This window comes from Haliotis cracherodii, unplaced genomic scaffold (genome assembly GCF_022045235.1).
Source record: "Haliotis cracherodii isolate W230 unplaced genomic scaffold, xgHalCrac1.p SCAF_12, whole genome shotgun sequence".
In the NCBI taxonomy this organism is placed as follows: Eukaryota; Metazoa; Mollusca; class Gastropoda; order Lepetellida; family Haliotidae; genus Haliotis; species Haliotis cracherodii.
The window spans coordinates 41,420,019-41,435,923 of NW_027266267.1; the positions used below are offsets into that span (position 1 = coordinate 41,420,019).

At 43.1% G+C, this 15,905-nt stretch overlaps 1 protein-coding gene across 1 annotated transcript; it reads right to left on the minus strand.

Annotated features, from left to right (window-relative positions):
* Positions 1 to 2,537: 2,537 nt before the first annotated feature.
* LOC139457384 (uncharacterized) lies at positions 2,538 to 3,530 on the minus strand. The gene is made up of 3 exons (XM_071238789.1): positions 3,441 to 3,530; positions 2,926 to 3,225; positions 2,538 to 2,831 (listed from the first exon to the last, which is right to left on the minus strand). Exons 1-3 carry the CDS (start codon positions 3,528 to 3,530, stop codon positions 2,538 to 2,540), a joined length of 684 nt encoding a protein of 227 aa, XP_071094890.1.
* Positions 3,531 to 15,905: the final 12,375 nt, after the last annotated feature.

A 15,905-nucleotide genomic window follows, 5' to 3' on the forward strand; every position in this document is an offset into this window, starting at 1 on the left:
TAGTGCCGCACTCGGCAGCAGACAAGCTGCGCCCGTTAAACTGCAGTGTTGTCGAGAAGTTTGTACCTTTAACTCGAAATTGGCATTTGCCACATTAACAGTTTTGAGAAACGCAAATAAGCATTTCATAGGCCATGCGGTGAGCAATTCTATAATATCTTGTAGAATCTTTCTTTCCTCACACAACCATCTAACATCGCTATAAAAGTACTTTGCAGTTTTAACCAATTGTTCAATTTTACTGTACTTACCTTTTCGGCCAAATACAAACGTAAATGTAGGTTTTGCTTCTTATGTAACAGCGAGCAGACGCCGTAAAACATGGCGGCACGTGCACTTACAGGTTACATCAAAAGGTGCTAATCAAAGTCGGATAAAGGAATCAAATCCGCGTGACGCAACTCTCTATATCCATGCAGTAAATAACAATATTGAGGAGAGAGTGACACTTTGTTGGGTTTTAGTCAAGTGGAAAACGAAGTAAGAAAGAACATCGGACGTAGCATTATAACACTTTTGCAATGTGTCAGAGACAGGTGATTGTGTGCACATTCAAAGAAGCCAGAGGCATTAAATGCAAACAAATATCGGTCGCTGACTTTTCGTATCAAATATAATTCAAGTTTTTGTAAATACCAAGACCACGCGCTGCTCACACAGCTGTCGTGCCTTATATGGTACGTGTACTCACAGTTTTATCAATCCAACATGTATGGAGTAGATCTATTAGGTCAATAAAATACCAGATTTCTCCAGTAATTATTGTTTTCAACCAACTCTTTCACAAATCAAAGTAATACTTGAAAACTCTTCTAATGAACTTAGTCATGTCCGTTACAAAGACGGCGATAATCCTTTAACTTGATTATTGTTAATCTGAGATTAAAGCTGTTTTCGTTTGTTTTACCCAGAAGCAGCACGGGATTGTTTCTTGGTTGAACGATGGTTGATTCCTGGTCGCGATGTTCACCAACCGCGTTAAAACATCGTAATCAGTGCGACCCGTGAAAACATGTTGAATTCACAACATTGTTTCAACCTCGACTGGTCTTCTGTCATTTCAACTTGAATGTTCAGTTGTCAGTTCAGAAGAAAACTTCAGGTCTAGTTATAAATGAATTGAAATAATAACGAAACTAAGTGTTTTTACATTAAGGTTAGTGGAATCAAACAAAAATGTGCTGGAAAAGAGACTGACATAGGTCTAATTAAGCTATGCCATTCCTTTTCAATATTCGTTTGTGGATCCAGTCGATATAAGCTAGCTATAGATCAGACACATTTTCGGTTACTTTTTTTAGCGATCGGCCATATTTCCTGACAGCAATTTAATTATTTTCATATGTCATGACAATGACATTTCTAAAGAGATCGATAGACGTGCAGCTTACCGACACATGCTAATTTCTCACGTTGGCTCAACGTCGTTATTTTCCACTAAATATAGGATTATTAAATTCTTTTAGTAACTTTTATAAAGGTATTATGCAAAAATTTAAATAACATGTTAACTGATATAGTGTTTGAACTATTGTTTGCTATGTTGCAACACTGCCTGCCCTCTGACTGTTGTTTGTTTGTTGTTTAACGCTGCACTCATCAATATTCAAGCAATATGACGGCGGTCTGTAAATAATCGAATCTGGACCAGACAATCCAGTGATTGACGTTATGAGCATCGATCCACGCAATTGGGATACGATGACATGCATCAACCAAGTCAGTGACCCCGGCCACCCGATTCCGTTACAACATGCATAGTCGTGCCACCCGATCCCGTTACAACATGCATAGTCGTCTTTTACGGCAAGCATAGGTTGCCGAAGACCGATTTCTACCCCCAATCTTTATGTATGTGTTCTTCTTCACGGCTAGAAGAAAGTCATAAAGTTCAGTTCAGTTCACTTAGAAGAGACGCTACTCTAAATTGACAGCTTTTCCTAAAGGGCGCTGTGTTTTCGAAATATTCGAGGTGAGGTGAGGTGAAATTGGGTTTTACGTCGCGTCCAAGAGTATTACACTTATATAGCGACGTGCATGCATGTGTGTGTGTGGCTGCTTGTACTAGTCCGGACTGATGCCGATTCATAGTGCTAGCCCACTGAGATATCATGCCGCAGTTTAACACGAATACCCCACTCAGACACAGTATACTGACTCCGACCCGACCAGTCCTCGTTTTAGCCTCTTAATGCCGAGCGCCAGACAGGGTAACAACAAGTACCCTCTTTTTACGTCTTTTGGTATGACGCGGCGGTCTCCTCCCATTAGTAAGACAGCCCAGTTGTGAGACACCTTAAAACATACCTGGTTTTACACATGGTTGCACATGTTAATCAGGTACTTAACCCCTATCATGAAAATGGACTTGTCTTATTATAGACAAAAGAAATTACTCAAAATGTTTGATACCCTCTTTTACTTTATTTAATTCAACATTTTAATTCATCCATCCCTTAAAATCCATTAAAATCCAGTTAAAATTAATATCACAGTTCACATCACAGTTCACATCGAGGTTGTCACACGACACAACCTTAGTCCATCTTCAGAAGTTTGCCAACAGCATCCAAGAACTGGAGTGGTGTCTTGACACCCTGGGATAGCTGATCCTTCAGTCTGGAAAGTCGATTGTCATTCTCCTTGTACACACGCTTTCTTGCTGATGGAGCTGCACCTAGGTCTAACTGAAATAGCTTGGTCTTCTCAGATTTCTCAATCTTCTTGATGATCTCGATGAACCTGTAGAGATTAGGATGACGATGATTCAGTGATGCATTGAGGCGACTGTGGAAACCCTCCAGGTTGTTGTTGGTCCTTGGGCCGAATGTCTGGTGATGGTTCCACAGCGAAAGAGGGAATCTGGCTTCATAATCCACCCAGTTTGTGACTATGTAGTCGTTGAATTCTTCAGCATTTGGGTACATCGGGAGACTGGTTCATGGAGTCAATCCATGCATCCTGAACCTGTTGCAGAGGCAGCAGAGGCAAGGCAGCAGCTCGTCGGATCCACTGTTCCACAAGTGAGTTATCTCTGTATAAAACAGCAAGACCAAGCTCCTGTGTTTTCCGCCAAATCGCCTGGGTAAAGTGGAAGAAACACCCCTTGATGTCTGAACCTTGAAACTCTGTCCGGAGGGCTCTAATGGCAGCAACTTCAAAGTCCACCTGGAATGTCTCTGGGTTGAATGGTTGGTTCAGTAGTTGTTGGATGTGGACCTTCAACTGAGCAAAGAGGCGTTGGTAAGTTGTAGTCCGACGATCAGGCATCAATGCGTAGACTAGGGGATAGGTAATGCTTCCTTTCCGTGCATGCAGTATGTAAAGCTGATTCCAAAGATCTGGGCAGGCGGAGAAAGTACCATCCATGTAGACAATGGAAGCTGACTGCCAATGCAGGTCTTAACGGTACATCGCCAATGAGTAACAGTTTGTCTTACTTTGTTCTTGTAGTGGAGATATCCCTGAAAGAGGACCTGGAGAGTACCTCTTTGACTGGTAATGAACTCAACCTGCTGCAAACCTGCCATGATTGTGCATGAAATGTTCACAGACTAGGGCGAATTTATATGTGTAATAAGTAAGTTTTATCAAAACATGCATCTCAACTTTTTTAGTAAGCTCCTACTAGCTCCTAACTAAGTTATTTCCTGAGAATATTCAAACAGAATTACTGGCCTACTCTTATTAATTAATCCGCTAATCATGGGCTGTGACCATTGTTAAGTGGGTAGACTGGCTGTGTTAGCTGATTAATCCCACCTACTCCTCTGTCTTACAATGGGTGTCTCACTAATGGGATGTCTCACTAATGGGATGTAACCGACGCGGCCGGGGATCGAACCCCGGACCTTCCGCTCTCCGGGCGGACGCTCTACCACCAGACCACGGAGGCGGTCACGTGATATTCGAAGACACAAGCTCAGTCATAGTTTTCTATGTACTGTTACATAGAATAAAGCATATGTCCGCGAATATAGCATAAAGTGCTTTTGTTTCAAACAATACCCCAGAAAAAACGACAATCGTCACGCGGTGGTTTGTTTGTTGTTTAACGCCGCACTCATCAGTAATATTTCAGCTATATCTGACGGCGGTCTGTAAATAATCGTTGGTTCACTAATCGACATCATGACCATCGATGTAAACAATTGGGATACGATGACATGCATCAACCAAGTCAGTCTCATTTAAAATCAGATCTTAGTTCTCGCTACCGCTTAGCCGGAGCGAGAACTAAGATATGATTTTAATGAGATTACAACAAGTCAACGAGCCTCACCCCGTAAGTCGACAAGCATCGGAAAGTAGTCCAGTAATTAAAAGGTCCAGGTTCAACAGAATTGACGGAAAAGGTTTATTGCTAGATTTTGGTGCCTTGGCCCCTATACATACACTTTGTGTGCTGGCGATTAGGTGCCTCACGCTGGCAGGTGTGGGTTCGAATCCCGGACGGGACTCAACCCAAAAAGTACTAGAATCTGTACTTTACTAAGAAAGTGTCATCCCAAATATAACATTAGTTACATTTGACCACTTTCTAAATGGCATTGTGTATTCACATCCGAAAAAAGGTCAAATCCAAGTGACAGTGCTGGCTTGCGTAACGTAGCATTCAAAGAAATTCAAGTTTGTCAGCATCTTATTGTTCGTTGTCCATCAAAGTTCTGACAGTGGGAGGCCACAAGGCAGTGAGCGACAACATGAATGGCTAGATCCTACATAAATTTACTGTGGTATTTTAAAATGAATATTGCTTGTTCTTTCCCCGCGAATGATGGAAAATAAAAAAATAAAACTCAATAGGCCAACTCTGGGTCGGAGAGCGGTGACAGCTGTCATTAAATATCGATCAAACTTAACTACCCTGCGTTCAAAAAGCAAAAGGTTTAAGAACGTTCCGAGCGTTTTGACAACTGGACGGACTGTTTTCTCGTAGCGTCTTGCGTCGATTCTTGCCTCCCCACGAGGTGACACCCAGAGGGACAAAGATGGCGTCAGGGACGAAGCAACGCGGTACTCATGTAGGGAATGCCACCTTTTGTTTGATAGCATGTTGGCCATAACAAGACACGCATATAGTTATGCATATGCACAAATTATTGACTGAAGAATGGAAGTATTATGACTTGTGTATGAATTCACAGTTCTACCTTGTTAGTAATGGTACTGTGGCACGGTAGAAATAAGGTTTGACACGTTATATAGCGCGCGGCTATAATTGTCATTTAAATGTTGAAAGGAAGGGTGAGTGTGAGTGAGTGAGTTGGGTTTAACGCCGCCTTTAACAGTATTCCAGTTATATCGCGGCGTGTCAGCTTAATGTGGGAGGAAAGCCCGAAGTGATGCAGGTCTCAGACGTTTACCACTTCGGTGAAACCCACGAGCACGGGTATGGTGCTGGCAAATCTAGAAACATTATCGGGGCGAATCGGGATTCGAACCCACAATCATAGGTTTCTGGCGTGCCCAAGGGACGCAACTCTGCACAGCGAATCGCGGCGCCTTAGACGACTGGGCCACCCGAAGGTAGTCACACAATAGAGAAACAACACCCCTTCGCACTAGTATACATGTCGGAGACTGTGTGGTGGGGATTTCGTAGGCAACCCCCAATCATCCATTTCGTGAAACGTTTGCGTAAAACAAAGCGTTTATAAAGCGAAACGTATTTTTTAAGAACGTTACGGCAAAACAAGACATTCATTAAGCGAAAAAATCGCTTTTCAGAAACACTTCAACACGTTTTAGTCTTTTGAACAGAAGGTTGAACGAGGCTTTCTAAAACTCTAAGCATTCCATGCAAATGATAAATAATGACATGCGGACTCCTACTGATCGATGTAAGGAGTTTAACCACTGTCAGTAACATCGGGAGTTCAGTTTTCGATCACCAAACAGTGGACATGGGATCATTTTTTTGCTTTTTGAGACGGATTGATGAAATAGTCGCTTGCAATTATTTGTTACTAAATAGTACTAAATTGGGTACGCAATGGTTATGAAATGTCGGGTTTGAGAAAAAATATTTGCAGAGCTGTTTCGACTTCTCATACTATCTTAGACATTCCATTTTTTTATTTTTCGCAACTTTTTTATGATTGTTAATGTAAGAAAATCTAAACATATCCCGATATAGTAATGTAGAAAATATGAATATCAGTATATTTAAATATTAAGTAATCAAAGATTCTAATCAGATCCCCAATCTTTTAAACACTTCATCTTTTATTGGTAGGTCAGTTCATAATCATATTCCACGGTCATGCTTCTCCGGGAATGTAGCGATTTTGTACCCAAATTATTTTTGCGTTTGTTTCTTATATGTTCATTGATTTTAGTATCCTAAAGTTACTTTACTATCACTTTCCTATCAAAACAGGTCGTGTAGAAAAGTGTTGAGCTTAGTGCTTATATAGTGCTTAAGTACTGACTTATTGAAACGCTATCTCGTTATAAAAAAGGTACCGCATTCGACGTAATAAGCGCCCAGGGTGCTCTCAAAATTAGAAATAGGGGGCTCTTATTAGAATATTACTTTGGTGAAAAAAACAGAGTTGAAAGATAAATTTCGAGGTTTATAGTGACAACCTGAAATGTTTATGTACGACAGATATATGTTCCCAGAATTTAATTGCCAATAATTAAGGGTGCATATAACACGAGTGTGTATTATACTGTACGCGAATAAATAAGTGTTGTGTACATTGATCAATCGGAAGGGGTGCTAATTGGGATTGTTCACCAGCCAATATATCAGCAAACATCGCCGTGGGCGCTTATTACAGCGGGGCGCTTATTACGTCGAATACGGTACATTGTATAACTGGACTTCACGGAGACCATACCTGGCAGGGACATCGAAACACAACGAGTTGTTCATTTGTAGTCAATGGCACTAGATCAAATCACAAATTGGTCATATTAGCAGCGTGCAATAAAAGCATGTGTTTGTTCATGACAATGTAATAGAATTAGTGTACTAGCAATGAATACGACCCGTGAAGACCCTGGTTAGAATAGGTGTTCAGCACCGACTAACGGGATCGGGTGGTCAGGCTCGCTGACTTTGTTGATGCACGTCATCGTATCTCAATTACGTGGATCGATGTTCATGATGTCAATCACTGGATTGTCTGGTCCAGACTCGATTATGACCGCCGACATGTAGCTGGAATATTGCTGAGTGCGGCGTTAAACAACAAACAAACAAACATATACAACAATGCCTAGCAGAACAGAAAATACAATTTAATTGGTAAATCATCTTGTCTAGTCATGTTTTATCGCCAATTCACATCTTTATTGAAAGGTTTATCACCTGTTCGTTCACCGGAATTCGCTGAAGGGATACGATGAAGTTATCTATTACTATTAAAACAATACTCAAAGAAAGAATTCTCCAAAATACTACATCCCCAAGGTGGGTGCGCACTATACCCAAGAAATATAGGTGTAGACAAAACTCAAAGGATTAACTTGGTTCAGACGTTCGACGCTGCTGCAATATCGGAACAAATGTCACTATTCTTTAGTAAATGTGAACTATTGCAATAGCTATTGCAATAGAATGAAACAATACATATTTTAATGTCAATAGTTGGTTGGCAATACCTATCACTATCGCAATAGTTCTTTTTAGCCCAAGGGCGGTCGGGTAGCCTAGTGGTTAAAGCGTTCGCTCGTCACGCCGAAGACCCGGTTTCGAATCCCGATATGGGTACAATGTGTGAAGCCCATTTCTGGTGTCCCCGCCGTGATATTGCTGGAATATTGCTAAAAGCGGCGTAAAAACTCACTCACTCACTCACTCTTTTTGGCCCAAATAGTCACTACTAAAAAGGCTCCTCAGCCACTCATCCCAAGATAAATATGTTCTGTCTTGTCATGTAACATTTGTTTGTTTGTTGTTTAACGCCGCGCTCAGCAATATTTCATCTGTTTGACGGCGTTCTGTAAATAATATAGTCTGGACCAAACAATCCAGTGATTGACATCATGAGCATCGATCGACGCGATTGGGATCGATGACATGCATCAACCAAGTCTGCGAGCCTGACCACCCGATCCCGTTAGTCGCCTCTTACCACAAGCATAGTCGCCTTTTACGGCAAGCATGGGTTGCTGAAGACCTATTCTACCCCGGATTTTCACGGGTCTCATGGGCATGGGATGCATAGATTATTTTGCTGGTCTAAAGCTTGCCCTAAATGCTGAAGTAATAGACAATGCCAAGAAAAGGTGAAATGTCTCACATCTTTATGTGGGACTTACTGTCTGATGGTTTTTATTTTGAAAATATTATCAAGTATCTTTTAATTGTATTGAAACAAGTGTGAACAATGTACACATAGTCTTGAAACCTGTTTGGTAAAATAGAGAATAATATTAAACCGGTCGCCCACATGTGACGTCACGTCAACACTACAACCATAGTATGTTGGCGCATCGACGAATCGATACCAAACTGCCACATTAACAGCTCGGACCATTCCTGGGTTGAGACCAATCAGTGGCAGTACCGTACGTACAACAAACGGCCCCGACGCCCAACTGAGGCATCTGAGGTTCAGAAGACTGTGACATCATAATGTTTAAACATGAGTCCAGGTTTCATCGGAACTGCTCAGATTGCCCCGTAAGGTTCCAGAACATCCCTCAAGCCTGCAGGTTTTTTCCAGTCATCTGCTGTCTTCAAACGCCGCCGACCCGTGAAGATCCGGGGAAGAATAGATCTTCGGCAACCCATGCTTGCCAGTGACTATGCTTTTCGTAAGAGGCGACTAACGGAATCGGGTGGTCAGACTCGCTGACTTGGATGATGCATGTCATCGATTCTAATTGCGTAGATCGATGCGCATGATATTAATCACTGCAGTGTCTGGTCCAGATTAGATTATTTACAGACCGCCGTTATATAGATGAAATATTGCTGAGTGCGGCGTTAAACAACAAACAAACAAAATCAAACGCCGCCGCCGCCGTTTCGCCTGTGTCAACCCAAATGGTGGGACAGGGTTGACTTAAGTTTGTTAATGAGTTCATAAACAAACAAAAGATGTAGATCATGAGCGCTCGATTTTCCCTGATAGTTTCCATTTAATCCTTTCGCCTCGGGTTTCACGAAGCACGCTTGGCGATAAGCCTGTTCCCTAATACTTACCCGTTTCATTAAGTCTATGCTAATGTATGGGTCTATGCTATGTTTCATTATGTCTATGCTAATGTATGGGTGTTCTGACATTCGTAAGTCCTCTTTGTGGAACGGGTCCATGGCGGGTTTACAGACTTCGTAAACAGCACTGGGCAAAAATGAAATTTAACATACTGAAATAACAAAAGGCATTTTTCATGGCTGTAGATGTGCAGACAGTTTGGTCCAGAAATACTGAAGGGTCTTTAAGTTGCTGGGGTGCAAAACATAATGGAACGACGGCTAGCTTCCATTCCTATATCCCCTTCCTAATTTGATTAAACAACTATAACCCCACCGCAGACAACTGGCAAGACATGACGTAAAGTCTTTTGCGTCCATAAAAAAACTAGGGAATGGGGTTATTCACATATTATACTAACGCTTCTTTCAATATCTTTACACAGCGTCCGCATTCGAATGTTATGTAACAATACCCAAGAAATCAATCATTGCCGCCAAGCAACGTTCAAGCAACCAACATAAATGCAACATACGATGTTGATATATAATATCAATTTTCAATGTTGTCAATGCAGAACCTTTGAAGAAATAATTTATGAAGTACATTTTATGAGAAAAAGGTCGATCAAAAGTACAATCGTATGTGGCCGCAACCAAAGAAGATATCAGATAATGGATGTATTACGCAGATTGATGTAATCAGTATGGAAACTTAGACTATTAGGCTCAGAGGAGTAGGGTTTGGAAGCATCAATGCTTCATATGAAACACACACACGCACGCACGCACGCACGCACGCACGCACGCACGCACGCACGCACGCACGCACGCACGCACGCACGCACGCACGCACACACACACACGCACACACGCACACACACACGCACACACGCACACACACACACAGAGTAACCTCAACTAAACGTCATGTACCCAAACAATTTCTGTTATAGCATGGATCCTTTCCCTCTTGGATCGGCTGTGGGCCAGATCGAGGTCTAGAGAGCCAGATCGAGGTCTAGAGGTTAACACTCAAGTTAAGAGTCACGGGTATTTTTCATAAACCGACGTGGACATCATGTGCCATAATATTTAATTTGCCTGAAATTGTCTTCAACACATTTCTCTATAGCCCTAAGGTAGCTGGAGATTCTTACGCATCTTGTGCATCTAGTTTTAGAAACACACGAATATTTTGTGAAAACTGACATTCTTGAGCAGCAGTGACACCCTGTGGGGGGAAAGCCCGAAGTGATGCATGTCACACACGTTTTACCACTTTGATGATACCCAAGAGCATGTGTATGGTGCTGACAAACCTAGAAATATAATCGGCGCAAACCTGGATTCGAACCCACAATCATAGGTTTCTGGCGTGCCCAAGGGACGCAACTCTGCACGGCAAATTACGGCGCCTTACACGACCGGGGAAGCTGTGCCCCCTAGTTACAACTGAAGATGCTGGTGGTTTATTGGAAGCAGGAGCATCTCAACATTGGTCGACATTTGAATGTTACTCATGGCGATATTGACATTGACTGCAGACAAGGTACAAGTAAACGATAACAAGCTCGCTGTTCTGTCGTCATTGTGCGAAAAGCGAGTGTGACCTAGAACGTGAACACCTGTTGTTGTGAGTTTTGTCAGCGATGTCTTCGATGCGTCACGACGTCGTCCCTGTGACACCGAGGTTATGTCTGATAACACGCCCGGAGAGCCCAAAGACTCGGCGTATATCCTACGTCTGTGCGACGTTTTGCAGGCAACACTCACGGTTTCTGACGTGTGTCTGGGACCTTGCGAGTCCTGTACTTTTCTCTGAGAGACACACTGGCAGTAAAGGACTGACAATTTGGGGAGGAGGGAGGTGTGGGAGGTCCTAAGTAATGTGTCATATTTTACCGCCCCTCACCCCTTTTATATGGCATAAAACTTATCAATTTTCATATGTAGGTGATAAATTTTCGCTGGCATTTTTTCGCCCCCATTTTCACCCCTCGCCCCCTTGCCACACCTGTGATAGCACCTGTGGCCCTGTGATAGACTAACTCATTAGCCCCTTTAGCTTCAAGCTAGCAGCGTGAGTTCGATCCTCCATGCAGCTCTAGGGTAGCCTAGTGGTGAAAGCAGTCGTTTGTCACACCGAAGACCTAGGTTCGATTCCCCACCTGGGTACAATGTTTGAAGCCCATTTCTGGTGTCCCCCGCCGTGATATTGCTGGACGATTGCTAAAAGCAGCTCAAAACCATACTCACTAAAGTACTCACGGAAATGAAAAAAACCTGTTTTTTTTACCTCAGATCTTAAATAAATGCAGTTAATGTACAAAATATGTAAATATTCAAACAACTAAATTAGTACTAATTGGACCGTTACACAAATACAGCGTATCAAATGTTTTTATGCCTTTTTACACGTAAAAGTGTGTAAAACTGTGAATAAAACAGACTATTGTGAAACAGGGCATAACCAGGTGTAAGTAGATCAAGGTGACCTATGACACCTTGACGACAAGTGAGAACAGGTGCATAATGCCTATAGTCTGTTTCTGCTATGTCAATTTGGACTTAGTTTTATTTTTGAATGTTGAAAGTGCCGACAAATTACCTCCTGTAAAGTACATTTTGTATTGTTCACTGAGATCAAACTAGCAAATCCAGACTAGTACTTTTCGAGTTGTTTTGTTATTTCGTATTTACAGCTACGTAACACTTTGTGTCGATTTTTAAATTGAGAAAAACAGTTTTTTTTCATTTCCGTGAGTACGTTTAACTCCCTCACACACGAGGGCGAGAGCGTGTGTAAGTGTGCAGTGTAAAAAAGCCCGAAAGAATTCAAGAAAAGCATGGTGATGTTTTATGGTTGCACACAAGGCATGTATATACTGGTTGTATTTTTTATGCATAAGGAAGATATTGAAAACGAAATACATAGTGAAAATTGAATACCCTAGGCTTGGTTGATGCATGTTTTCGATCCCAGTTGTGTGGATAGATGCTCATGTTGTCAATCACTGGATTGTCTGGCCCAGACTCTATTATTTACAGACCGCCGTCATATAGCTGGAATATTGTGTGCGGCGTTAAACAACAAACAAACAAACAAACGTGTGATGTGTACAGTTGTGTTTCAGTGAATATATTGAAGGGTCTCTGAGCTGCTCGGGTGCAAAATATAATGGAACGACGGACGACCAGCTCCCATTCCGATATCCCCTTCCCACTTTGTGGCGGGGGATAAAAGTGTTTAACAAAAACAAACGTACATGTATACACACCGCAGATGACTTTCAACACAAGACATAAAAGTTCTTGCGGCGATGTAAATGCAGTGAATGGCGGTTATTCACATATTGTACTAACGCTTCTTTCAGTATCTTTCAAATTGCATGTATTTGCGAGTTATATGGGACAAAACCTAAACATCAATTATTGCCGACCAGCGGCGTTAATGTTGACATGCGCCAAAAAAACAAAAGAAATGCAACCTACGCTACTGATACGAAATGCCAATGTTCAATGTGTTCTATGCAGAACCTTTTAAGAAGCAGTTTATAAAGTAAACTTTGTTAGAAAAAAGTCGACTAGAAGTAAAATAAAGTAAAGTCTAAGATGGTCGCAACCAGATTTCAGTGAATAAAATTACATTATAAGTATCTGTTATTGATTAAGGTCTAAAAAAAATGATGTATCAATGAATGAATAAACGAATCCAAAGTAGTCCCTGGAAGTGTTTTGACAGGCGTGTTTCATAAAAATGTGTTTGATCACCTGTTTACGTCGTCACTACCGTCTTTGTGGGTAATATTGTCCTCAGTTGTCCCCGAAGAGATCTCCTGTTTAATAACAATGCACCATTAATAAACAGTGTTTAATAGCATAATGTTTTGACGGGACAATTTTGCATCAGTGGCCATACGAATGGGGGCGTCACCAGCAGTCAGCAGAGAGTATACCGGATGTTTCTAGCAGTGAGCAGAGAGCATACCGGATGTTTCTAGCAGTGAGCAGAGAGCATACCGGATGTTTCTAGCAGTCAGCAGAAAGAATACCGGATGTTCTAGCAGTCAGCAGAAAGAATACCGGATGTTTCTAGCAGTCAGCAGAGAGCATACTGGATGTTTCTAGCAGTCAGCAGAAAGAATACCAGATGTTTCTAGCAGTCAGCAGAGAGCATACGGTCTGTCTCTGGCAGTCAGCATAGAATATATCAGCTGTCTCTAGCAGTCAGGATAGAACATACGGTCTATCTCTCGCAGTCATCATACAACATACTGGTCCTAACATTTACCTTACAGCATAACAGTTGTCTCAAGCAGATAGCATAGAGCATAACAGTTGTCTCCAGCAGACAGCATAGAACATAACAGTTGTCTCTAGAAGACAGCATAGAGCATAGCAGTTGTCTCTAGCCGACAGCATAGAACATAACAGTTGTCTCTAGCAGACAGCATAGATCATAGCAGTTGTCTCTAGCAGACAGCATAGAACATAGCAGTTGTCTCCACCCACTCCCTGTTCCATGAATCCATACACCCTACTACACCTCCACCCACTCCCTGTTTCATGAATCCATACACCCTACTACACCTCCACCAACTCCCTGTTCCATGAATCCATACACCCTACTACACCTCCACCCACTCCCTGTTCCATGAATCCATACACCCTACTACACCTCCACCCACTCCCTGTTCCATGAATCCATACACCCTACTACACCTCCACCCACTCCCTGTTCCATGAATCCATACACCCTACTACACCTCCACCCACTCCCTGTTCCATGAATCCATACACCCTACTACACCTCCACCCACTCCCTGTTCCATGAATCCATACACCCTACTACACCTCCACCCACTCCCTGTTCCATGAATCCATACACCCTACTACACCTCCACCCACTCCTTGTTCCATGAATCCATACACCCTACTACACCTCCACCCACTCCCTGTTCCATGAATCCATACACCATACTACACCTCCACCCACTCCCTGTTCCATGAATCCATACACCCTACTACACCTCCACCCACTCCCTGTTCCATGAATCCATACACCCTACTACACCTCCACCAACTCCCTGTTCCATGAATCCATACACCCTACTACACCTCCACCCACTCCGTTTCATGAATCCATACACCATACTACACCTCCACCCACTCCCTGTTCCATGAATCCATACACCCTACTACACCTCCACCAACTCCCTGTTCCATGAATCCATACACCCTACTACACCTCCACCCACTCCCTGTTCCATGAATCCATACACCCTACTACACCTCCACCCACTCCTTGTTCCATGAATCCATACATCCTACTACACCTCCACCAACTCCCTGTTCCATGAATCCATATACCCTACTACACCTCCACCCACTCACTCCCTGTTCCATGAATCCATACACCCTACTACACCTCCACCCACTCCCTGTTCCATGAATCCATACACCCTACTACACCTCCACCCACTCCCTGTTCCATGAATCCATACACCATACTACACCTCCACCCACTCCCTGTTCCATGAATCCATACACCCTACTACACCTCCACCAACTCCCTGTTTCATGAATCCATACACCATACTACACCTCCACCCACTCCCTGTTCCATGAATCCATACACCCTACTACACCTCCACCCACTCCCTGTTCCATGAATCCATACACCCTACTACACCTCCACCTCCTCCCTGTTCCATGAATCCATACACCCTACTACACCTCCACCCACTCCCTGTTCCATGAATCCATACATCCTACTACACCTCCACCCACTCCCTGTTTCATGAATCCATACACCATACTACACCCCAACCCACTCCCTGTTCCATGAATCCATACATCCTACTACACCTCCACCCACTCACTCCCTGTTCCATGAATCCATACACCCTACTACACCTCCACCCACTCACTCCCTGTTCCATGAATCCATATACCCTACTACACCTCCACCCACTCCCTGTTCCATGAATCCATACACCATACTACACCTGCACCAACTCCCTGTTTCATGAATCCATACACCCTACTACACCTCCACCCACTCCCTGTTTCATGAATCCATACACCCTACTACACCTCCACCCACTCCCTGTTTCATGAATCCATACACCATACTACACCTCCACCCACTCCCTGTTGTATAAATCCATATACCCTACCACACCTCCACCCACTCCCTGTTTCATGAATCCATATACCCTACTACACCTCCACCCACTCCCTGTTCCATGAATCCATACACCATACTACACCTGCACCAACTCCCTGTTTCATGAATCCATACACCCTACTACACCTCCACCCACTCCCTGTTTCATGAATCCATATACCCTACTACACCTCCACCCACTCCCTGTTTCATGAATCCATACACCATACTACACCCCAACCCACTCCCTGTTTCATGAATCCATACACCATACTACACCCCAACCCACTCCCTGTTCCATGAATCCATACACCCTACTACACCTCCACCCACCCCCTGTCGTATAAATCCATACACCCTACTACACCTCCACCCACTCCCTGTTTCATGAATCCATACACCCTACTACACCTCAACCCACTCCCTGTTGTATAAATCCATACACCCTACTACACCTCCACCCACTCCCTGTTCCATGAATCCATACACCCTACTACACCTCCACCCACTCCCTGTCGTATAAATCCATACACCCTACTACACCTCCACCCACTCCCTGTTGTATAAATCCATACACCC

Coding starts and splice junctions, on each gene's coding strand:
- LOC139457384 (XM_071238789.1), bottom strand. CDS start 3,530: ATGGCAGGTTTGCAGCAGGTTGAGTTCATTACCAGTCAAAGAGGTACT. Junction 3,226..3,440: donor ATCTCCACTACAAGAACAAA/GTAAGACAAACT, acceptor CTCTTTGCTCAG/TTGAAGGTCCACATCCAACA. Junction 2,832..2,925: donor CCATGAACCAGTCTCCCGAT/GTACCCAAATGC, acceptor AACCATCACCAG/ACATTCGGCCCAAGGACCAA.